The following is a 24,366-nucleotide window of genomic DNA, read 5'->3' as shown; positions in this document are numbered from 1 at the left end:
TGAATTTTTTCTTGGGAGAATTTAGCAGAGCAGTAGGACAGTAAACATTTACCCTAGCTTAGGGTGTGCTCTCCTGAATCTGGGAAGATGACCCTTAACTTAGTCCAGCCAGTGCGGGAGGGACCCCAGGGAGGAAAATTAACTAGGCCTGGTGTGCTAGGCCGGCCACGCTGAAGCCGGGTCAGTGGCCACAGCCTGTCTTCCTCGCCGACACACCGTGTACCACGCTGAAGTGTGTCCCCCCTCACCTGCCCACATTGGCACGGCACCGAGAAAGGTGTCTGTGCCAAATACACACACACACACACACACACACACACACACTCATAAAATATGTTAACCCTTATCTTAACTTTGTCACTGGAGATGTTAGCATTATTCACAACTCAATAGCAGTTTTGGCTGTTTTATTTTTAACCATTGGCAACTTGTTTCAAGAAAAAGACACTACTGTCAACAAGAGACACTGGTTCACCGTTAGGAAATTATTAACATTACAGTTTTCCAGTGGGATCTCAGGTACTCCCAGGGAACAGTTAAGCCTCCAGTAAGTACTTCCTACTGTGACGTCAAACATGTTAGCACACACCGTCTGCCTTGGACATGGGCAGGAACACCCATGCGTGCCGCTCCCTTTCACAAAGCTTTGCTTTTGCCCCAGACATTGTGGAAATTCCTTGCTGAGGACACTCACTTGCACGGCCCTCCTCGCACCAAAGGAGCACCCGGTTCCCCATCTCGGCACCTCAGGGCTTAGTTACCTGAAAACGCCAGGAGGCTCCTTTGCACGGTATCAAGACTGGCTCCCACCATGGGTGTTCCGAAGACCGGGCTCCTGGTTTGGCACAGAGTTCCAGAAGAAGGCAAACAAGGTGGTTTCGGCATTGCTGCCCGCCTCCCTGCATCAAGTGTCCAGAACTCCGGGGGGGGGGGGCGCTCTGAGGAACCCCCACCCGAGGTGTGGGGGTCCCTGTCCACTTGCAAATCACTTCTATCCCCCTGTGCAGCCCGCCTCACAATGTCCACAGGACTCAGGACAACGGGGTTCTGGAGGAAACAGCCACCTGAATGTTTGTGGTACTAGTTAAGGCCTTGATGGGAGCAGTGGTGAGAAATGCTGGGAGCCTCAGACGAAGAGTGAGCGTCAGGCTTCAGCCCTCTTTGGTAGGCTGTGGACAGTGTCATAAAGCCCTTTACCGTGAGCTCTGGACCTGCTGACCCAGAGTACTACCCACTGAAACCCCGGGCTCCCAAACGAGTTCACAGACACTCAAGTGTCATTACGGTATCTGCAAAGGGGACTCTACCGAGACAGAGAAAACCGAGGGACATCTTCTGTTGAAGAAGGCAGGGCTCCCCCTGCGGGCGGCGGAGTCGCACGTGCCCTCCAGCCTGGCTCACAGCAGGTTCACCCCATGCTTCAGCAGCTTCTGCTTGGCTTTGCCCGGGAGGCTGAAGGCACCGTCCTGCGGGCTGGGGAAGCCAGAGCTCCGTGCCACTGCAGCCAGCTGCTGGAAGTAGGTCTCCTGGGCCGGGCTGCAACAGGCGTACACCGCAGTGGAGGCATTCCTGCGGGGAGAGAGGGCACAGATGACTGTCCCTGTGCCACCTGTGCAGGCCTTTGCCCACAGAGACCTCAAAAGGCGCTGTGGGGGCCCCGCAACTCCAAATGCCACCATTCGGGCTTTGATGTCTGCACTTGAGGTCCAGCGTCCGTGCCCATCGCCATCTCTTTCCTTTCCACTCCCGAGATGCTGCGACTGTGTGTGGTGGCCCTGGCCACAGAGCCCGAAGGGGGCGGCATGGAAGCTGGATGGGTGCACGTTGTACTGACGGGACAGCCTCATACAGCGTCACGCAGCAGAGGGTTGACCCCATGGGACAGACAGGGCCCTGATGGCGTGGGGCTGGGTGATGCCACCAGGCTGCCAAGCACAGACTGTCCATGGAGGGCGGCTAGACGAGTGAAGGGAGTATGGGCAGAGGAGTGGGATATGACATAAAGTGACAGGAAACCTATCACAGAAATGGAGGGAGGGACAAAGGTCCTGTGCAAAGGAGGACCCATGAGGGAGGAAGCGACTCCAGGGCCAGGCAACCAGCTGGTTCCTTGATCCTGCTGGCCTCGGACTACTGCTCCACTGGGCCTGTTTCCCCAAATCTACTAAGAGAGGGTAGAGTCAGGAACCACAAGGGCCCCCCTCACTGGGATCTCTGCTTCCAGGCGAGGAGGAAGGAGAGTCCCATCCTCCTCTAGCTTCTCCCTGGGAGCTCAAAGGGCCAGAAGGGCCTCCCTGGCCTAGGTGTTTTGTGCCACTCCCTGGACCAGCAGAAAGAGTCAGAGGCATGTCACAACAGCCACGGAGAGGGGGCTCCACGGCCTTGTGGTTACAAGCATGAGCTAGGGTCCCACACACCGAGGAGCTGATGCCAGCCATATGGCTCCCGAGCTGTGTGCCCCTGGTAAGTGACTCATCCTTTCTCAGTCCCAGCTCTAAGTCCCACATCTGTAAAATGGATAGAACGATAGTGAATCCCATCCCTGAGATTTTTTAAGAGACAAGAGATAAGAGACAAGAGATTCTTTTTTAAGAGTCAAATAGATATAAATTGCTTAGCACGTGGTGAGGGATTAAGAAACTGTGGCCGCTGCTTCTATTACTATTAAAATAAGCCATGTATCCCAACACTAAAACCCTCTCTGCCCCAAAAAAGGTGGAGTACCACAGGGCCGCAAGGAGGTTGACAGATCTCAGGCTGACATTTCACTTATTTCCATCCCTCTCAAAATAGAACCCCCCACACCCCAGCACAACTGGTTCCCATACCTGTGACTGGACACATTTATCTAGGTTGCCAGCCTGGGGCAGCTCAGACTTAAAGCGGGAGACGGCAGATTTTTATGGAAAGATACACTGAAGTATTGGCCAGAGATGGCGCTGGGCCACAGAGATGCCCGAAACCCCATGTGCAGGGCATTGGCATAGCATCACTGTGATGGCTGAGGCCCCAGGGCATGTCTGTGGGAGTCCAGAGCCCACACCCCTCCATTTCGACCACCCTCCCTCACCCCCTTGAGCTGGAAATGTGGACAGAATGTGTACGTTAGAGTCAGAGAGACTCAGGTTCAAATCCTGGCTCTGTCCCTTAATCAGACTGTGACACTGGGACAAGCCACTTATCCTGTTTGTGCCTCAATATCCTCGTCTGTACCATGAGGACAAAAACATGCACCCGTCCAAATTATCCCAAGGACTGAGTAGAATAACAAACACAGAGCACGCCCTTCCCTCTTGACCCTTTCACTTGCCTGATTTTCTCCTATGGTTTCATAAGAGAAGCATGTAGGGAGAAAAAGTAGAATTCAGTTGGTTAAATACTATATGATACTAATTTATAGCTCTGTACCTACTGATATGGAGATGCTTAGGATATATAATAAAGTGAAAAAAAGGAACTTATAAAACAGTACATTAGTGTGATCCTACTTTTTAGAAAAAAAACCGATTAAGATAACGAAAACACAATCTCTTTTTTCTAAGCAAAAAAGAAAACCCCACAACAACAACAAAACCTGGAGTAAGAGACACTAACTGGTCTTTCGGGTGTGACAGGTGAGGGGAGGCAAGCCTTTTACTTCCTAGATTCGTGCCAGTTGGACCGTTTCTGTGAGCACGTGACCCAAGTTAGTGGGCAGCAACGGCACTCGGGAATCGCTTTTGGCAAGAGACAGAGGTCCCTCGAAAGGAGGTGATGATGGGCAGGGGACTGGATGAATGTTCTTCATTTCGTTATGAATAAGACTGTGGCCCAGACCCCTGGAAAGGCTGCTCTGGGTGCAGGACTTCAGTAGTGACCAGGTTGGGGGGAAACTCACCTGACAGTCATCTCGTACAGCGCGGGCAGCTGGGCAAAGTCCGAGTGCATGAGGCTGACTGCCCGGAGGAAGCGGCGGTCCTGGGAGGTGGCCGCCTGTGGCAGGTTTGCTTCCAGAAGAGGACACAGAAGTTGTGAGTGGCAGACTCCTCCCCTGCCCTCCCCACCGCCAGCACTATACATTGGAAGAGCGGTGGGGGGGGACTCGGGGCCATGACAGCCAGCACCCAACGTGCTGGGCCCCTTCAGCTGCCACCATGTGACAGACTGCACGATGTCCCTGAGAATGAGCAACACCGGTTTCTGCCCATGAACACCAACATTTCGAGGCAGATCTTCTCACAGATATTTGAACATGTGTGTGCTTCTCTCAAAATGTTGGAGAAACAACCAAAAAGACAAAATGAGTAAGGAAATGTTTGCCAGGCGAATTCTAAACTCAGTGGGAGCTGGCTCCCAAGCGAGAGAGCAGCATCCTATGGGCAGGCCACGACTCCGGGCACAGCAACAACCCCGGGGGCGCCGGCCCCGAGTCCTCACCCCCAACCCGGGCCCCGTGCGCCTCTCCTTACTGGTCAGCACGTTCTGGACGCGGTCATAATGCGTGAAGTTGTACATCCTGCTGGGGGAGGCAGCCACGTCTTTGGGAAGCGTCTCCTTCAGGTGGACCTCCAGCCCGTTCAGGGACGCCAGGCTACTGTGGTACTGCAAAGGAACGGCCGGGTTAACCTCAGCAGGCCGGGGCCTCAGAAGTAACAACCTAGAGAAAACCTGCACGGCCATTTGATCAGCAGAAAGGACTCCGACTGGTGTTTCTACCTGTTTTTGGAAAAGTACTAATTCCCGCCCTATCTTCTTCTTCTTTTTCTTTTTTTAAAGATTTACTTGAGAGAGAAGAGAGCGCGTGAACATGGGGAGTGGAAGGGCAGGAGAGAGAATCTTAAGCAGGCTCCACATCCAGTGCAGAGCCCCATACAAGACGTGATCTTACAACTCTGAGATCACCACCTGAGCCGAAACCAAGAGTCGGACACTTAACTGACTGAGCCACCCAGGCGCCCCTCCCACCTTTATGTTCTAATGCTTTCTTAAATTGTAGAAAAGTCAGGGGTGCCTGGGTGGCTCAGTCGGTTAAGCGTCTGCTTTTGGCTCAGGTCGTGATCCCAGGGTCTTGGGATCCAGCCCCGGGTCAGGCTCCCAGCTCGGCGAGAAGCCTGCTTCTCCCTCTCTCGCTCCCCCTGCCTGTGTTCCCTCTCTCACTGTGTCTCTTTCTGTCAAAGAAACAAATAAAATCTTTTAAAAATAAGTAAACTGTAAAAAAATCATAAAATAGAGGTGAACAGAAAAGCTGAGAAAGAAGAAAGCAAAGTTCCGATTTCTGTATCCATAGGTACCGTGTGACTGGAACACAGCCACGACGTCTGTCTACATATTGTCTATAGCAGTGGAGCCGGGTAATTGTACAGAGCTGAAAAACACGTGCCAGGTGTTCCTTTACATTAAAAGTTTGCCAAGCCCTGAGACAGACTAGCACACATGTGATCCTCACAACAGCCCCAGGAGACACGAAGCTGGGGCTAATTCCTGGCTCCTTCAGCTTCTAGTCAGCGGTAAAGCAAGTGGCTTGAATGTCAGCGTGTGCCATAGCGTGCGGAAGAAGTGATACAGCGACATAACTTCACCCAAAGTGCTAGTTTCATGGGGGAGGGGTACATTTTCATGAAGAATTTTACACTGATACCCTGGCACTAACCTCAGGCCTCATCTGCTGTATACCAACCGCTCAAAAGCCCTACTGTAGCAGTGAATAATTGATCTGATCCCTGGATTTGAAGGTCAGTGAGATTATCTTGGGTTTTGAGCAGGAAAGAATCAGTGGCTCTATGCTGCCCCCTGGTGTGAGCATACTCGGGTTTTCTTGGAACCATGGGTAACCTCTCCTGGCTGCTCCCCCTCTCCCCCAACCCAGCTCCCTGCCCCAACCCTCAGCAAACATAAAAGGGGTGGCAGTTCACTCACTAAAAAAGATGGCTTGATGGTGTGTAAAATGATCAAGGAACCCTTTCAAAGTGGGGTGTGGGGCGGGCCTTACTGTCCTATCAGAACTGTGGTTTACCATTCTGCAGCGGACCTGCTTTTCTCGACAGCAGCCAAAGGTCTGGAGGGAAATCAGGTCAAGCATTTTGTATGCAGTTCCAGGACAAAAAGGCAATAAAAGAGCTCTCCCAATTATAAAACAGCCAGCCTTCGGGCCTGATCAATAAAGCCCGCTCTCAAACCAGCAAGCTGATCAAAGCTAGTTACTCCCGACTCTTTTTAGAAAAGAGTTTTTCTTCTTCATTACACTGCATCCCTTTCCTGGGGCCCTCCTCACACCAGACCCTCCTTTGTATGAAAGCCCATGGAGGCCGCTGTCCTGACACGGAGGGGTCCTGTGGGACAAACCAAGGCCAGTCACTCCAGGGGTCTGGATCGGGGCGGGGAGCAGATGGGCAGGGGCGGGGACATGGGGAACAAGCCAGGATTCTGGACCCTCCGCTTTGTCTTCTTCCTGGTAAAACAGGAGTGATAGTGCCTCCCCCAGTGCTGCTCTCAGTCTTGGCTGAAATAGCAGACGTCAAGGCCTTAGAAGCCACTGAATTCAGAGTACATTTTAATTAACTTCCTTTCTCAGGAGGAGCCTATGCTATTTTTTCTTTTTTGGGGGGGAGAGAGTGGGGGGGAACATAAAGATAGCATATCCAACTTCACGGCATCCAAATGCTGGGCCTTCAGAATAACCTGTCCGCAGCTTGGCACCAAGCGGAAGAGGCCACGGGTACCAAGGTATCGTCAGGGAGACGACAGACCCAGCACGGCACCCAGGGGCCCTGGGGTGCTGGAGGAAGGGGGAGGGTCAGTCCCTCCCAGCTGCGGTGGAAGAGGTGCAGGAAGCAACCCAACCACCACCGGGTGCCGTGTGGACTATGGAAAGGGAAGATAAACCAGCAGGCCTGGAGAGGAGCAGGCTCAGCACAGAGGAAGCTGCCTTCCCTCCACTGTGCTCCAAGGGGACTAGTTCGCTTACAAGCCTTGCATGCTAATAAGACCGCCTTAGAATAATACAGATTTAAGAACAGAAACAAGGCAAGCCCCAGGACACTATCTGCCCTGCAGTTGTTTCAACCTGCTGTTCTTCCTGCTCCCACTTCCAGGCTAACCAGGCGAGGCTGTTACTATAGCAACTGGAGCTCAGTGCCGTTGTGGGCTCCGAGAAGGTCAGTTCACTGCTCTGAGTGGAAGAGGCTGGAATGATTTAAGAGGAGCCTTCTGGAGGGCGCCTAGGTGGCTCAATGGGTTAAGCCTCTGCCTTGGGCTCGGGTCATGATCTCAGGGTCCTGGGATTGAGTCCCACATCAGGCTCTCTGCCCAGCAGGGAGCCTGCTTCCCCATCTCTCTCTGCCTGCCTCTCTGCCTACTTGTGATCTCTTTCTCTGTCAAATAAATAAATAAATCTTAAAAAAAAAAAAAAGAGGAGCCTTCTGGAGCCCGTTAGCATTTCAGATGTCTCAGGACTGCTAGGAAGGAGCTTCAGATCACCACGGCTCAGTGGAGGGAAAGCACAGCCTTCTGGAATAGTCCCCACCCAGACTCCAGCTGACACAGGACCTACAGCTGCCCAGGCTGGGAGGGGAGGCCACCAGCGGTGGTGGCAGGGGCAGCGGCACGACCCTGGCCGTGCTCCCCATCTTCACCTGTATGATCATGCGCGCACTGCACCTGAAGGGCAGGGCCGGCCAGAACACCGACCCTGCCGAGGGGGAGCCAGAACATCCCGCCCTGCACTCCGGGAAAAAGGAAGTGGGGAAGGGCCAGGGGACTGAGCTTGTGGGACGCCTCTGTCCCCAGTACTGTGCTCTGCGCTGGACTCACTCACCCCTGCCAAACCCGGGGTGTAGGCACCACTGTCATCCCCACTGTGTGAGACCCACGAGGTCTCACAGCCCTACGCGGTGGTGTAAGCGGGGGCCCTTGCCACGCCTGTTCCCGCTCCCGGGAGGCAGGTCGGCACACACTTACCACCTCCTCGATGGCGGCATAGTCGCCCAGCAGCGGCTCCTCGGCCAGCAGGGACAGCACCAGCCCGTTAACACTGTGGGTGTAGAGCGTCGTTGGCACGAGGCCCATACAGGATGCTGGGGTTGACCTGGGGTCACTTCTGTCTGCAGGGGAACCACTATCATCCTGAGACTCTGCCAAGTCTGAGCTGCTGGGTGCTGAGCAGCTGTCGTGAACCCCAACACACTCCAGGCTCTGTTCCCTCATGGGCAGCACGGTTCCTCTCTGCCTCAAGTCTGAGCAAGGCCAAGACCGAGGCCTGCTCGTCCTTCTGGACAGGTGGTCTTCCCTGGGAAAGGGGGCTTGGCTGCTGTCCTCTGGGAGGTTATCGTGCTGTTCCAGGGCTCTGTTCTGGCTAAGCATCTCAGGAGTGGATGGAGAGAGGAGGCTGCTGATGGCCGTGACCACAGGCAGGGCGTCAGGTGGCTCGGGTTCCCGGTCGCCAGAGTCGCTGACAAATTCCTCAAAGCAAGGACCACCACCACCTGGGGCACCCATACTTGGGAGGGCAAAATAACCCGGGGATGTTCCTGTTTCCTGAGCTTCTGGAATGTGGATGGCAGACAAGTCTGGTTCCTCCTCCCCCAAGGGCAGATGAAATTCCTTCGCCAAGGAGCAGCCAAGACCAGGACCCTCGTCCCTGACGGGGCTGTGCAGGTTTGCAGGCCTGACCTCCTCCAGATCATGGCCACCCAAGGGCCCGTTCTCCCCCCTGCCATCTGGCCAGGCTCCATCAGGACACGCAGACTCGGGAGTGGCTGCCAGCATCCAGGCCATGGCTTCCATGTGGCCAGTGGTCTTGTCTGTCGGGGCAACAGTGCTCCGACGGCGTGGAGGCTGCCGGGCTGGATGCTCCTGGAGTCCGGCTGGTGCTGCAGCAGGGCTGGCAACAAGGCAGACATGAAGGAGGGGCGCCCAGCCAAACACAAGGCAGGTGCCCTTCCCCAGAGAATACTAAAGAACTGCTTCCATAAAAAGCAAGGCCACTGGTCACAAGTGGGTGCCCGAGGCCACAGAGCCGAAGACGCCTTGGTGGTCAAACCACAGGAGTAAAAGGAAGGCACCGTCTGGCCCTCAGAGCTTCACACAGTGCTACCAGATCACCTGCTGGAGACAGCAGGGCCCACAGTGTGAGAGCTGGCTTCCCCATGTGCAAGTCCGCTCTGAGTTAGGCCCCGGACAGGAAGCTGTACATATACTATTTCCAATTGTGACACTGAGCCCATGAAGTAGGTTTATCATGGGGTCTCTTTTACAGATGAAAACCCTAAGGCTCTGGCAGGGAATGGACTTGCCCAAGGTCACACAGCTGATGTGCAACAGATCTGGCACCTGAAACCCACACCCATGTCACGATGCCAGCTGCCTGTTATCTACATGCTCGAGTCCCAGATGCCCCTCCCACGGCAGAGCATGGAGAAGATGGTATATAGAAGGCTGGGCTGTCTGGGGGCTTGTGTAGACACACCCATGGGAGGGAGTCCCTCCAGTACGGTCCACGAGGAACCCGGGCGGCTCTGGTACCTGGCTGCCCGCTCCCTCGGGAATTCATGGAGACTGGTGGCCTCTTCTTCGGTCAGAAACACAGGCACAATCTGGACATTCGGGGGGAGCGCTGCTCCTAGAATCACAAAGCAACACAGACAGGGCTTAGCCCTGGGCCAGGGAAGATGGAAGGGGAGTCACCGCTCTTGGGGGGATGCAGCCAACCCACATGCCTACTCAGAGAGCAGTGCTCTGACACACTCCTCAGCCCAGAACAAAATACACAAAACTACGGCTACAGTTTTCGTGCCCAGCAAGGAAGGACCCCTCATAGGCAGCTTTACTTCTCGCTGAGAAGAAGGGTGACTTTGGGGGGAAGAAAATCTAGCAGCACTTAAAAAAAACATAAACAGGGGCGCCTGGGTGGCTCAGTGGGTTAAAGCCTCTGCCTTCGGCTCAGGTCATGATCCCAGGGTCCTGGGATCGAGCCCCGCATCGGGCTCTCTGCTCAGCAGGGAGCCTGCTTGCCTTCCTTTCTCTCTGCCTGCCTCTCTGCCTACTTGTGATCTGTCTGTCAAATAAATAAAATCAAAAAAAAAAAAAAAAAAAAAAAAACATAAACAAAAAACAAATCAAAGCTGTAAGAAAGCACTTCCAACTGACAACAGGGATGTGCCCTAACTTGGGCTTCAAAATAAAAAAAATAACCCGGGGACACCTCCACATCCCACAGAAGGTCTTTATGGCCGCTGCCATTTATCTTAGTCCCTCCTAACCAGGATTGTAACAATGAGTGAGGGAGCATCTGAAAACAGGGATTTAAAAGGTACGCCTAAAATCATGATATCAGGATTCTCGGACGGCTAACTTCGTTCTTAAAGTTCTCGTCTGTTCTCCTAATCTATGAACAGAGGAGCTAACCCATGGGACTGCGTGGCCTCTCCTGTGACTTGTGTAGGGGACAGGCAGCACAGAAGACCTCGTTCTCAAGATGCAGTGAGACGCCTTGCCACTCACCCCGTTCCTGTGGGCCACCCCCTCCTGCAGGTCTTCTCTGCAAATAAACACACACAGAAGTTGGCACCGGGGACCGCTCTCTCCTCCCGACCCAATCATCAGGACTGCGCTGTGCCATCTGTTTGTGAAACGCAGCCAGGCCCAGCGTGCTGGCCCCCACCGCATGCCAGCAGCCAAGCAGATGGAACAGAAGCTGCCTCAAGCTGCTTGCTCACCACCACGGCCGGGGTCAGGCAAGAACCTGCGTCCTGCACAGGCAGCAGCCACCCCCCACCCCAAATGCGCATCAGGCTTCACGCTCTGATTGTTGTTTCCCTCCTCTGGGAAGGAAAGTGAGGATTCCTGTTACCCTTTTACGCCTTCGGAGAATGCATCTGTCACCATATCCCCACACCTGCCCCAGCTCTGGCATGGAATGCATGCACATTCCACCGCAACAGATTTATGTGAACGCCCCGGGACCCTCGTGATAAAGGATCTGACCTAAACCAAAGGCTATGCGAGAGCTCTCAGGCTTATTCTGCTTCACAGTCGAGGTGACCATCCTAATTTTCTCCCAAATTACGAATTTTCTCAGAAGAGCTTCCCAGACAGTTCAACCAAAGTTCCAAAATAACCCAGAAAAACAAAACAAAAACCAAAGACTCCTCTAGCCATCATGGCTTTCATTCCTATGAAATGATGCAGCTTCCTTTCTTTTTTTAGTGGCTATTTTAAAAACTCGTATTTTAAGTTATATAATTTTACTCTATATAATTCCCTCCTCTCCCCCCAAAATCACATATAATCCCTTCACCCACAAGCTAATACTGTTAACCTGAGGCCTATTTTCCTTTACACTTACACGTTTTTTAAAATACTCTGAGATCATATTATATAAAATTTTATTTTTTTGGCTTAAAAACAGACATTCTGGACAAAGCATCCCAGCAGGGGAAGGGGGCTTTCCAATACCTGGTGCCGAGATGCAGCTTGGTGAATCAGGACCTTGGCCGTGAGGGAGGGTGGGAGCTGAGTGCTAACAATCCTAGGTTACAGGAACAAACATGCCGTGAGACAAAATACATCACAGGACTCTGGATTGGAAAGATTCTAACACCCTAACTGGTGAGGATCTTGTGGGGTAGGGGAAGGCGCCTGGGTGGCTCAGGCTATTGGGCATCTGCCTCCAGTTCAGGTCATGACCCCAGGGTCCTGGGACTGAGCCCCATGTCACGTTCCCTGCTCAGTTTTCCCTCTCAAATAAATAAATACAATATTAAAAAAAAAAAAAAGATCTTGGGGAGTTTCAACTGGCAAAGCCCTTTATGAAGGGTACTCTGGCCATTCCTACTGAACTTCAGAATGTCCAAATCCTCTGACCTGCCTTGTACCAAGATGCATGATGAAGAATACGGACTACAGAAAAAATGGCAAAATTACTACAAAAATGGGGAAATCGCTAAATGTCCATCGACTAGAGAGTAGTTGAAAATCATGGCACAGCTGTAATACCAAAGGTGTGTGGCGATTCTAAGAATGTAGTAGACCGGCATGGGCTGATAGAGAAATCTCTGCGCGACACACTGAGGAGCCCTAGGATCCCATTTATGGATGTGGCAAAAATAAACAGAAGCAATGTCCGCTGATGTGCTGGAAACACCAGGAAAAGTAAAGAATGCCCATCTACCTGCTGACGGGGGCTCTGGGCTCAGAGAAACTTGGAAACTGTGCTCCATGTGTTTCTGTCTTGATTCTTCCCCCCCACCCCCCAACAAGGAGGCTCTGTTCATATGTTAGGTGTATGATTTAAAACTATGTAAGGAGGGGCGCCTGAGTGGCTCAGTGGGTTAAAGCCTCTGCCTTCGGCTCAGGTTATGATCCCAGGGTCCTGGGATGGAGCCCCGTGTCAGGCTCTCTGCTCAGCAAGGAGCCTGCTTCCTTCTTGCCTACTTGTGATCTCTGTCTGTCAAATAAATAAATAAAATCTTAAAAAAAAAACCCACACAAAACTATGTAAGGAATGTGACATGAGGAAAATATGCTTGATGCCATGCCACCGGTGAGCCTGGAGGCACCACCAGCAGGTTCAGAACCATCATCATGAGCAAAGGGGAAAGGAATGACGGTGCACTGTGCCAAGGGCCACTGGGAAGCAGGACCTGGGCTAGGTCCTTCTAGGTTTGCCCTCTCATTTCATTCTTTCCTGATAGAGAAAGCTCAGCAAGCAACCTGCCCGGGGTCACAGGGCCGGGAAAGTGAGGCTAGGACTGGAAACCCAGCCCATCAGGCCCCCAGAACTTCTCCAATCACACATTCGTCTAGTTGTCAGAAAGCTCTGGACACAAGCTGTGAGCAGACCCCATGAGGAGTGCCACCTTGGACCACGCATAGAGGGGCTTTTCCGATGCCCTCCAACTACACAAAGAAGCGTGCTGAGACCTCAGAGGCAAGCAAGAGACAGACCCAGCTGGGAGACCGGCAGGAGCCTGAGAAGCAGGTACGGCCATTCTGCTGCTAGGCAAGGCTGGCCGCAGCAAGTGCAGCGGGAGGGGGCCACGCACGGCAGGCGTCCACACCCCTTGGCCTACAGCGCTGGCCACTGGCCACCCAGGGGCGCCCCGTGCTGAGACTTCCGTGGGTCTCTCTACAGCTGCCTTTTATATTCCTAACCCTCTTCTGGACACAACTGCCCAATTCCCGGCTCTGCTGAAAGACATGTATGTCCCGTAGGTCAAATCGAAACTACCTGCTGTTTGCCAAAACAGCCCTCTTAGAACTGGCCAGCTTCCCCTTCCCACCCCACGCTGTGACCTAGAGGTGGCTGGGAGAATCCTGCAGCAGGGGCACGGGGTGCAGGAGAGGGTTCCGGCATCACTCACAGTCCCTTATAGAGGACACAGCCGGCGAGAACGTGAGGTGAGCGCTGGCAGGTCTGCAGGATGAGCGCTGCCTTCAGCAACAACAAGGGCTCCACCTGTGCGAGGGGAGAAGCAAAGCCCCGAGTGAGCATACTTGCCATCAGCCAAGGTGGAAAGGGATGGGGGTGGGGGGGCCTTTATGGAACAGAGGCGCAGGTCCTAAGCCAAAACGGGGGAAAAGCAGAAGGTGACATGTGGTAAGATCTGTGTCACGTCTCGGGTCTGCATTCCACCTCTTTCCACCCAGAACTGTGGAAGATGCAAAATGCCAAGTTCTTGGAACGGGGCGGCTTCTGCCGACGCAGGAAGGTGCGGCAAACAGGGCACGTGGCCACTCATAAGGAGAAAGGTAGGTCTCCGCTCAGGAGACCCTGACTCGATGCTGAGACCAGGAGGCAGACAGGAGAGCCTACCCCTCAAACACAACCCTCCCCCCGTCTGCCGCTCCCCTCCATCTGAAGCCCAAACCCTACTGCCATAGAGCACAGTTCGTGTGACCTTATGACTCTGTCCCTTAACAGCAAATGAAAACATCACGGTCTCTCACTCAGAGAAAGACTCCTCTGCTCCAAGATCCTTGTAAGGAGTCTGTTACCTACAAGTTCCTAAAAATACCAGAGAAGGATCTGAACCTGGTCAAGAGTTGCCAGCAGTCCCTAAAAGCCTTCTTCCTATTTGCTGCAGCAGCCAGAACTTGCACCATCACCGTCAGAGCTCCGTGCCAGCGGAGCCAGCTTTGGAGCTGACGCTCCTCTCTCACATCCTCGAGACAGTGCCCGGTCCCAGCCAGCCATTCTGTGACGCTCTGGGGCCCACTTCGATCACTTCCCCAACAGGAGCCAGGAAAACCCACCCCCATTTCTAGCCGGAGTCGGGCTCTGTGAAGGCAGAGTCACGACGCCACATCCCTGTTGAAGAGACCCTCTTAGCTACTGCAGTGAGACGCGGCCAACGCATCCCCTGGGGCGCTGGGGGCAAAGGCAGTCGATTCTTAAGGGGGCACAGCCTGGCATCTCTCTTTGGCCCTTGACAATGACGATGTGCTATTCACCGAGATCAAGGCCACTGAGCAACAGGCAGTGTGGGGGGTCAGACCAGCCACACAAGCAGCCTACACATCACTGAATGCCAGCGGCCTATGGAACGGCTCTGCAACAAAACGCTCCCAAGCACTCTCTCCTGGACACAGAGAGACCTTGTTTTTAAAATGTTACCACCGGGCATTTTTGATGTTGAGAATACAAGGTAATCGTGGAATATCCTTATCAAGAGAGACAGGGACCTTCAGATGCCCGAGTTCCACACTTCTGGGACACTAGCGAAATAACACCACCCTCTACAGACTATTGACTTCACGCCATGTTAAGCACCGTCTAAACAGTTGTGGGCTCTGTGACAGCAGTCTGTGGGTCAGGCGAGCGGGCTCTACTCCTCTGCATGAAATGGGTACGGGGGATGAGGGTGTTACCTGAGTCTGGTCCAGGTTCCAGAGGGGACAGAATATCTTGTGCAGATCGCTGGTGTTCCTCAGAATCTGTTCAATGAAGGTGCCCCATTCGGCGTGCAGGTCTTCCTGAGAGCGGTTCTAAAATGGGAACCGCCTGATGTCAGTGTCTGAGATTCCGTGAGAGACATCCCTCGCCCAGGCTCCCTACGCCTACAAAACTCGTTCCTTATCCAGGACACTGTCCAGAAGGCAGGGCCTACTTTAAACCTCCTATGTCCACGAGACCCCCATCTCCTGCCCCCCGAGAACTCAGCCGCCACAGACCCAGCACACGTGCTGGGGCCAGGGGTAACCTGCTTTTCCAACAGTCCCAGGGAGGAGGACATGGGAACAGACATTTGCAGTGGACGTGACCTACACCACTGGGGAACAAAGGCATCTGAGTTCTTGTTGATCTTGTTGCTGGACATGCTATATTTACGCCAAGCATAACAACAACTCATAGAATCATGCTGTGTTCTGGCAACATGGGGCTTGCTGAAGACTCCTCACCACTATCTCCATACCTTGTAAGCCAGAGAAACAGGTCCATTGTAAAAGTTGAAGACTCCAATGAGCTGATGCAGAAACTGTTTGCAGCTAATGTCAGAGAGCTCCACAGCACAGCCCAGGACCTGGAAAGGGGGAAACCAGAAGATGGGCATTTTCCTTTGCTTTGAGTCCAAGCCTGGAAGCTTCGAGAAGGGAATTGGCTGAATCATCACACCATTCTAGAGCCCTGGAACGCTGCTGTGGGGCTGAGTTCCACAGAAGAGAAACATGTGCTCGGTCTGCAAGGAATCTGGCTGTATGTTTTAAGAGCCTGAATAAAGTCTGTTTTCTTTGACTCCGTGATTCCACCTCTAGGAATCCTTCCTGAGGGAATCGCCAGAAACTTAAAGCAACAAAGAAACCCTGGCAGAAAACAAATAAATAAATTCCCTCGGAATGGAAGTTCCACCAGGACCAAGATCTCTGTTTTGTTCACTGATGTAATCCAAGGGTTTACCACTGGTACACGGTCAGGGCTCACCTCTCCCCTGATTAATCTGTAGACTGAATGTAACTCTGACCATAATCTGCCAGCATTTCCTCAAAAACTGACACGCTGATTCTACAAGAGAGACTTACAAAGGACCTAAAATATCCAAAGTTGTCTTGGAAGAGCGCAAAGCTGGGGGACTTAGACAATCTGGTTTCAAGACAGTGAGAACTTGTACGGGATCTTCCAAGAGATCAACAGAAAAGAAGGGAGCCCAGAAACAGACCCCCTACTGCAGTGGTCACCTGATCATCAGCAAAGGAGCCAAAGGAATCCAAATGGGAGAGTTTTCTCAACCATGATGCTGGAGCCACTGGATATCCATAGGGAAAAAGAGGACCTTTGACCTTTATTTCAAACCAAGCATAAGTTTTAATCCAAGATGGGTTACAGACCTAAGTTTAAAAGCTAAAACTATAAAGCTTGCCCAAAAATTGGGAGAATATCTTCTCCAACAGGGTAGAGAAAGGTTTCAGACAGGATACAGAGGGCAGTAACATTGAAGGATAAAACTGGCAAGTTAGACTTCATTAAAAATAAAAAATTCTGGGCGTGAACACGACTTTTGATCTCCAGGTCATGAGTTTGAGCCCCATGTGGGGTGTAGAGATTACTTAAGTAAATAAATAAGTAAACTTAGAAAAAAATTAAAACATTCTATTCATCAAAAGACATCATTAAGAAAACAGATAGGCATGCCACAAACTGGGAGAAAATACCTTTAAAATATATATCTGACAAGGGCACCTGAGTGGCTCAGATGGTTAAGCATTTGCCTTTGGCTCAGGTCAGGCTGTTCAGGTCCTGGGATCAAGCCCCATGTTGGGCTCCCAGCTCAGCAGGGAGTCTGCTTCTCCCTCTCCCTCTGCCTCTCCCCCTGCTTGTGCTCTCTCTGTCTCTGTCTCTCTCAAATGAATAAACAAAATCGTTAAAAAAAAATTAAAATATATATCTGAGAAATAGTTGACATCCAGGATATAGAAAGAACTCACAAGAGTAAGTAAAGAAAGAAAACCTAATTTTAAAAATGGGCAGAAAACCTTTGGACAGACACTTCTAGAAGAGAGACCAGTGGCCATTAATATCCTTAGTCATTAGGGAAATGTAAATGCAAACCACAATGCAGTATCACTACACACCCAGCAGAATGGCTCCAACTGAACAGACGGACAGCATGTGTTGACAAGGACGTGGAAGAACTAGAATTCTCACACATGGTTGGTAGGAGTGCAAAATGGTACAACCACTTTGGGAAAAGGTCTGGCAGTTTCTTATAAAATGAACATACACCCACCCTGTAACCTCGCAAATCTATACCTAGCTATTTACCCACAAGAAATGAAAAGTCATATCCACAACAAGACTCATCTAGGAATGCTCCTAGGGGCCTTATTCTTAACTGCTCCTAACTAGACACGGTTCATGGACCGAGAAATAGGTAAGTTGGTAGACTGCTAGATCCAGACAATGGACATTCAGACGGTGCTGCCGAACAATGAAAAGGAAGCGACCTGCTGATACATGCCCCATGAGGTCACACGCATGACAGAAGCCCACGGAGAGGAACACTACACATACTGTGACTTCTAGAACAGGCAAAACTCATCTGCGCGTGGGAAAAAATCAGAACGATGGCTGCCTGGGTCTCAAGGGTGAGAATTAATGGGACATCAGGGGGCTGCCCAGAGTGATACTAATATTTGGCATCTCGATAGGGCTCTGTGTCACACGGAGTGTCATTTGTCCATATGCATTAAACGGTATGCTCAAGATTTGTGTTTCAGTGTATGTAACTCTTATCCCAAGAGAAAAAAAAAAGCACAAACCACTACCGAACTCTAATTGATGTTATGCGCCATGCGGTACTGGGGGTGGGGAGGGGGCGTATACTAGTGTGCATAATTTTGGTGAGCGCCAAAGATGAAGGGCTGGATGGGGAAATGTGATAAAGTGACTATAATAAGTAATATATGTAATAAAATGGTAACTGCAGAACCTAGGAAGTCTATGTGAGTGTTGACTGTAAAATTCCTTCAACAGTTTGATACGTGAAAAAATGGTCATCGTAAAATGTTGGCAGGCATACACAGAAAGCTGAACAGGCCACCTCACACTTAAGCATTCTTTCCCCTCCCAAATCAGTTTTAAATAAGCGCAGGCATGGGACAAGAAGACCCTACTGTATATGGTACTATCAGATGTCAATAAATGGTTTTTTAATTTTTTTTAATGGTTCTTTGAAACCTAACATCTATATATCAATGTCTACGAGTTTCTGGGTCACTGCCCTATAAGCGTGGAGAATACAGAGGAGAAAAGACAGAAGCTGAAAACTTGACCTGCATCACAGAGCAGAGAGAATTTCCTCAGGCTGGCTGAAATCTCTCAAAAGCAATGAGAAAGCAGCCATGTGCAACGCAGGGCAGGTTAGGAATGTTCTGGAGAGCACTCGGTTATGGTGGCACCTGCAGAGAGGGACCAAGGAAGTGTGGACAGTACGGCATGTGACCCCTAGGGGTGCGGCGGCGGGGGGGGGGCGCGGGGGGGGGGCTCCCAGGCTCCAGAGCACCTTGGCAACACAGCACTCATCACCAAGACAGATGACTCACAGTAGAGGCGACCCTGGCAGCACGGGTTCTGTCCGGTCAACTTACCCAAAGGTACTCTCCGTCCACCTTTATGGCGAACTTCAGCTTCCGCAGACGGACGAGGGTCGGGGCAGAGGAGGAGATGTCTGAGACACAGCGCACGACACCCGCAATCTGTCCACAGAGCAACTCCTGCTGGTCGAGCAGGGTCTGTGGGGAAGAGGCAAAGTCCAGGGAGGGGAGTCAAAACTGTCGAACTCACAAGGCATCCCTTTGCGCAGGGGCTGAGGCCACAGCAGACCGCAGTTGGCAGGCCAGATCCAGTCTGCTGCCTGGCTGCAGATGGCCAGGGAGCTAAGTGTTGATTTTGTATTTAAGGGCAGTAGCAATAACAAAGAAGGACATGTGATGTTGACCTTCCATGGCCGGCAAGGCCTCAATATTCACTCCTGGGCCCTTGTCAGACAGAATCTGTGGTCCCCTGCTCAGAAGGACAGAACTGCCACAGAACGTTCACAGCCGCGTACACACAAGGCCTATGCAGAACTAGGTTTTTGTTCCTAGGACTAGAGGCCCCTGTGTGGGTAGAAGGAGCCTTTGGTCCCTATTCAGGTCCACCGTAGAGCAGCCTAGATTTACCCCAACTACCCAACCGGGAGGGAGGTCACGTGAGCAAATACCTAGCCCTCCTGATCAGTCTGAGCCTTAACCACCCTGCCGGGCAGACACACATCGTGTAGTGCAACAGAAAATGTACACACCCCGAGGAAGAAGTCTTGCTTAAAAGAACCGGACTTGAACTTAATCAAGGCTCTAGATTGTACTACTAGTGTAAAGGAACTACAGGGGAAGATCTGAAATGACACTGCCTTGAGGAAGTTATCAGGCCCATCCAGAGTGCGGGGCCTTCTGACATTCTGCAGCACAAAGATGCAGACTTTGGTAATTCAGTGGGGTGGTGGGGAAAGGGGCTGAGGGGAGGGTGAGGAGTGGTATGTGACAAAAGAGACTGAAAACAGAAAAGAAGCAAACGGAATGTGTAGAACTTGTTTGGATCTTGACTAGCAATGGAGTGGGGAGGTAAGGAGGGAGGGCGGGAGGAATGGAAGGAGCGAGGTCTGATTAAGTAATCTCTAAGACAGGAAGGCAAAATTTTTAATACAGATAGTATCACATGATATTAAGGAATTACTGTTACTAATTAACAGGTTCATGAGGGTTCATGATACTCTCCTCTCTGCTTTTGCATACATTTGAATAAAACTATTTTAGGGGGTTATTATAAAACAGTTTTATTTATTATGGGAGGCTGAAGTCAGTTGAGCATCTGACTCTTGGTTTCAGCTCAGGTCAGGATCTCAGGATTGTGGGACCGAGCCCTGACCCGGGCTCTAAGCTCACCAGAGAGTCTGCTTGAGATTCTTTCTTTCTCTGCTCTCTGCCCTTCCCCCAGCACACACACATACACACACACACACTCTCTCTCTCTCCAATAAATAAATCTTTTCTTTAAAAAAGTGCTTCAAAAAAACATCAATTTTTAAAAATTTTAAAATTTTGGGTGCCTGGGTGGCTCAGTGGGTTAAGCCGCTGCCTTCGGCTCCGGTCATGATCTCAGGGTCCTGGGATCGAGTCCCACATCAGGCTCTCTGCTCAGCGGGGAGCCTGCTTCCCTCTCTCTCTCTCTCTGCCTGCCTCTGTCTACTGTGATCTCTCTCTGTCAAATAAATAAATAAATCTTTAAAAATTTTAAAATTTTAAAAAGCATTTCCAAGGAGCTGATCAAAACCTGGGAGCAAGGGGAGGCACAAAGAAAATCAGGATAGTAGCAGAGAGCTAGAGAGGAGGGAAGGGGTGAGCTGTCTGGGACTTTCAAGACCAGAACAGCAAGAAATAGTACAACTAAGGATAAGAGAGTAGAAATGTCAAATGCCTGGGCGATGTGAAGAACACTGTCCCACTGTCAACGATATACTTTTGCAAAGCCTCCACTCTGAGGCAGTAGGACCCCCCCGACCAACTCCCCAGGGAGTAACCCGCTGGGGTGCTTACCTGAGGCGGGTAGAAATAACAAATGCCAGCTCTTGTCGGATCTCCTTCCTCCTTTACCTTTGAACCATCATACAGGAAGAAATAATTCCACCTGGCAAGAGAACAGAACAGAGCCATGTTTCCTTTCATCCAGGGATCAAGGTATTTTAAAACACAGCTTCCTCTTTCCCAGCGCAAGACAGGCTCATTACTCAGTATTTGAGAACCTTTTTGGTGGCCCCAGAGGAGAAAGAACCCAGCAGCTACAAAAAGATAAGAAAAACCATTTCGCAAGGGCCATCCAGTCAAACTAAAAATATGCCTTTATCCAGCTGTCAGGCCGTTTGGCCAAAAAGACTGAAGAGTAGATGCAGGAGACAGATCGCCCAGGGCCCTCTCTTGTTTGGGACACAGACCCTCAACCATACAACCACAGGGTTTTGTATGCCGTCTCTAAAGGCTCTGATAATAAAACAGGGGTGTCTTTGCTGCCCGCCTTCACAGCTCGTGGGCACGATAATCTCCGGAAATATCCCTTGGGCCAGAAATTCATGCGTTCATTTAACAAACAGTAAATGAGGCCCGACAGTGTGCTCTCCCTCTGCCAGACCTGGGGCTGTGATGGCCAAAGGGAGACAGTAAACATACAGTTTCAATGTAGGATAGGGAGTCTGTGATGGGAAAATGGGGCTCACGAGAGTTCACAGCAGAGCCCTGAACCCCTCTCTGCCTGGCAAAACCCTAACACTATGTTAAGAGGAACTCTGACAAGACCTTTCATCAAACTTCTGATTTCCTCCATGCAAAGGCATCTCTCTTCTCAATTTCTATAACCCTCCATTCTTCGCAAAGGACTCTTACAGTCTACTCTACAGCGAAGCCACAATTAACTTGTTTAAGACCACAAAGCAGACTCCCCCCAAAGGCCAGGCCTGGGTTTTACCTGTCCAAAAGCATACCCATCAGGCTAGAGCGTTAAGAAGGAGGAGCTGTGACCACTCTGTCACCCTCCTTCTTCTCCCTGTATCTACACCCTCCCCCTACCACCCTGCCTGGCTCCCACCTTCTCTTCCGGATGACCAGTGAGAACTCTGTTTCTAGTGCAGGACAAGCCCAGATCAAAAAGCCTCAAAAATGTGTCAAACCCCATTCAGAAACTCCACGGCTGGGCCCCGTTTACCTGCTTCTTACATTCTCTGGGTGAAAGCATCCTCGCTCAGGCACACAAAAGAAAACCGGGGTGTCATTTTGAACGACTCCCTCTTTGTGCCTTCCACACACATAACCAACCCGTCACCGAGTCCTGCTCATTCTATTTAAACTATGCCTTTGGCTTTCATTCCTCAACGAATGTTTGCTGAAGCAATTGACAAGAGACACTTAACCCAGCTGGGGTTGAGAAGGGAACTAAGTTTCAGGAAGACATTATGTAAGAGGCGGACTGGCCAAACCTCTTCTAGTGGTGAGGCTCCACACTGTAGCCATTTCTTATCTCTTACCGATGAAGCCTACAGCGCCCACACCGGCATCAAAGCCGGCTGCATTAACCAGCCACGGCCATCTTTTCCGGTCTACCAGCCATGCTCGACTAGCTCCAGCACTGCAAGGTCACAACCCAGCAGCTCTGGAGAGAAATGCTCACATGCTGGATCCACCTGCTCGGAGAAAAAAATGCCTTTCCCCACCCTCCACCCCCCTTAATGAAATCAAGACAGCCTGGCTGGGGATTTTCAGTTAATCCAAAACATGGGTCCAGCAGCCTGTCAGGAAGTCAGCCACACAGTAGAAGTCAGGCCTTTCTACTCACCAGGAGGCTGATGTCGGCTCTGTCAAGGTAGTGGTGGCCATTTACTTGCCTGTCGCCCTCATTCTATTTATTTGGGTTTTCTATTTATTTGGTCTGGGATCGCTTCTTGCACCCCAGGAGGGACTGTTCCTCCGTGTCCCCGATCCAGGAAATCCAGACGTGAAAGGTTTAAATGTTTTCAGCCACAAGTATCACCTGCTTGGTTTTCATTCAGCATGAAAGTGCTACTTCCTTCCCCACAGGCTCTTCGGTGCCATGAATACCTCCACACTTCTTAGAACTCTGGGAGAGAGTATATAATACAGCAAGAGAATTCTACCAGAAAAGTCAAATCCACTAAGCTGGTTCCATGGGCATCAGCATTCTGGCGCTCCGCAGCACAACCTCTACAAAAAGCTCCTGGCCAGGAAAGCCCACTGGGGAAGATGCATACTGAAGGTGGTGTTCTGAAGGGATTTCTAGCTTGTCTAGTTCAAAGCCATTCTGAAGATTCTTTTCAACGTTATAAAGCTTCCCGATCAAACATCAGTGCCTTGGTCCTAAAATAAACCACAAGGAATAGATTATTTCAGAAACCCATGAGAGAGCATGTGACCCAGCAGGGTTAGGCAAATGGTATACTTCACAAGGAGTCTTCTAGAAAGTTGAAAAATTGTCTTTCAGAACAAAGAAGAGAGTGCTGCAGGACTTCAAAACAAGTTGCTCAGTCTCTTTGAACAGAAGATTCTGCCTCACAGAAGATAAAATTAAAGAGCTAGTGTGAAAAAGCTCTGTGTGCCAAGGACAGCTATACAAATAAGGCGGTTGTTGCAGTAATAATGGAACCCAAATTAAGGAACTGTCACCTTGACAGCTCAAAAGTGATCTGAACATGAATTCCACAGCTGGGCAAGTTTTCAAAACAAAACAGGAGTTTAACAAGTGGCTTTCAAATTCCAAGAGAACAGACATGGGATTTCACCCTCAGAAGGGATCCTGGCATCATTCACTCTAATACTTATTTCTTGCACTCTTCAAAAATTGCCTGCTCTCTGGCTTATTCCCATCAGAGCCAGAGGCAGCTCATAGTGTTAACTTTATCCCTCCACCAATCGAAAACTGGCCTCCCAGTAACCTCCCCATGCTGATCTGGATAACACTCCAGGAAAACAAAACAGGGTTTAATTTTTCCACAAGAGAATTCCTTGGTCCCTCCAGAACTGTATTTCTAATATGATTTTGTCCAAGCTTGACGTCCCAGAGACAGGGTTTCAAATGCATGCTCACCTTCTGTCATCCTCCTGGAAGTACAATAGCTTTTTAAAGCTCCTTTCCTAGAGAGAAGTACCTAGAGAGGACCCCACTGACTTTGAGGATTGTGAAATCTCTCTTTTCTCAACTTTAGGTATCTTGAGGACAGCAGCCTGAAACCCCCTATCCCTCCTTCTCAGAGGACTGGGCCCTATACTGCCAAGGTCCATGCTCTTATCTCTAAAAGGTCCAGAAGAGGCCAGTAATGTCCCTAGGGTAGGGCAAGTGCTGGGATATGACCAGAGAAGGCTCCGGCAGCCTGGGGTTGCAGTTAAGTACCCGAGGGAGCCAAAAAGTGGCCAGAAATGGCTTGGAGGCAGGAAGGTGGTGGTGTATGAAGTGGTCTCAGTGAGTCAGCAGGCCAGGAAAACGGGCGGTAACCACTGCGATGGGGAACGGGCTAAAGGCACCTGAAGTGTCTAGTCTCAGCTCCGGGGGTGGCCTTGGCATTTCTGGACAAAGGCGCGGGGGTCAATCGGGGCCCAATCGCAGCGCGGAGGGGCAGCCAAGAGGCGCTCTCGGCCAGGGTCCCGCCCCTTGGTATCCCCTCGCCGGCCTTCCACCCAACCCAGTCCTGCAGCCCGGCAGCCCCGGGCTCCGCGATCGGACCCGCAGTGTGGGCGGCAGCCCCGCGCCAGCGGCTCTCCCCACCCTACCTACGGGCGCGCGGCGTGGAGGCCTCAGGATCATGCGCCTCCAGCGCCTACCGCCCCCTACGGTTTTCCCAGCGCTGGCGCGTGGGGATG

At 51.3% G+C, this 24,366-nt stretch overlaps 1 protein-coding gene across 1 annotated transcript; it reads right to left on the bottom strand.

Annotated features, from left to right (window-relative positions):
* Nucleotides 1–392: 392 nt before the first annotated feature.
* HPS4 (HPS4 biogenesis of lysosomal organelles complex 3 subunit 2) lies at nucleotides 393–24,359 on the bottom strand. The gene is made up of 14 exons (XM_080821474.1): nucleotides 24,277–24,359; nucleotides 22,331–22,869; nucleotides 20,545–20,635; nucleotides 18,559–18,702; nucleotides 15,390–15,497; nucleotides 14,845–14,961; nucleotides 13,338–13,432; nucleotides 11,431–11,503; nucleotides 10,477–10,513; nucleotides 9,499–9,595; nucleotides 7,936–8,857; nucleotides 4,449–4,581; nucleotides 3,878–3,986; nucleotides 393–1,569 (listed from the first exon to the last, which is right to left on the bottom strand). Exons 2-14 carry the CDS (start codon nucleotides 22,369–22,371, stop codon nucleotides 1,398–1,400), a joined length of 2,139 nt encoding a protein of 712 aa, XP_080677600.1. The 5' UTR covers nucleotides 22,372–22,869; nucleotides 24,277–24,359; the 3' UTR covers nucleotides 393–1,397.
* Nucleotides 24,360–24,366: the final 7 nt, after the last annotated feature.

Source organism: Martes martes (genome assembly GCF_963455335.1).
Source record: "Martes martes genome assembly, chromosome: 13".
In the NCBI taxonomy this organism is placed as follows: domain Eukaryota; kingdom Metazoa; phylum Chordata; class Mammalia; order Carnivora; family Mustelidae; genus Martes; species Martes martes.
Note: the sequence above shows the minus strand (reverse complement) of the source record. Positions and strands in the feature narration are given on the sequence as shown.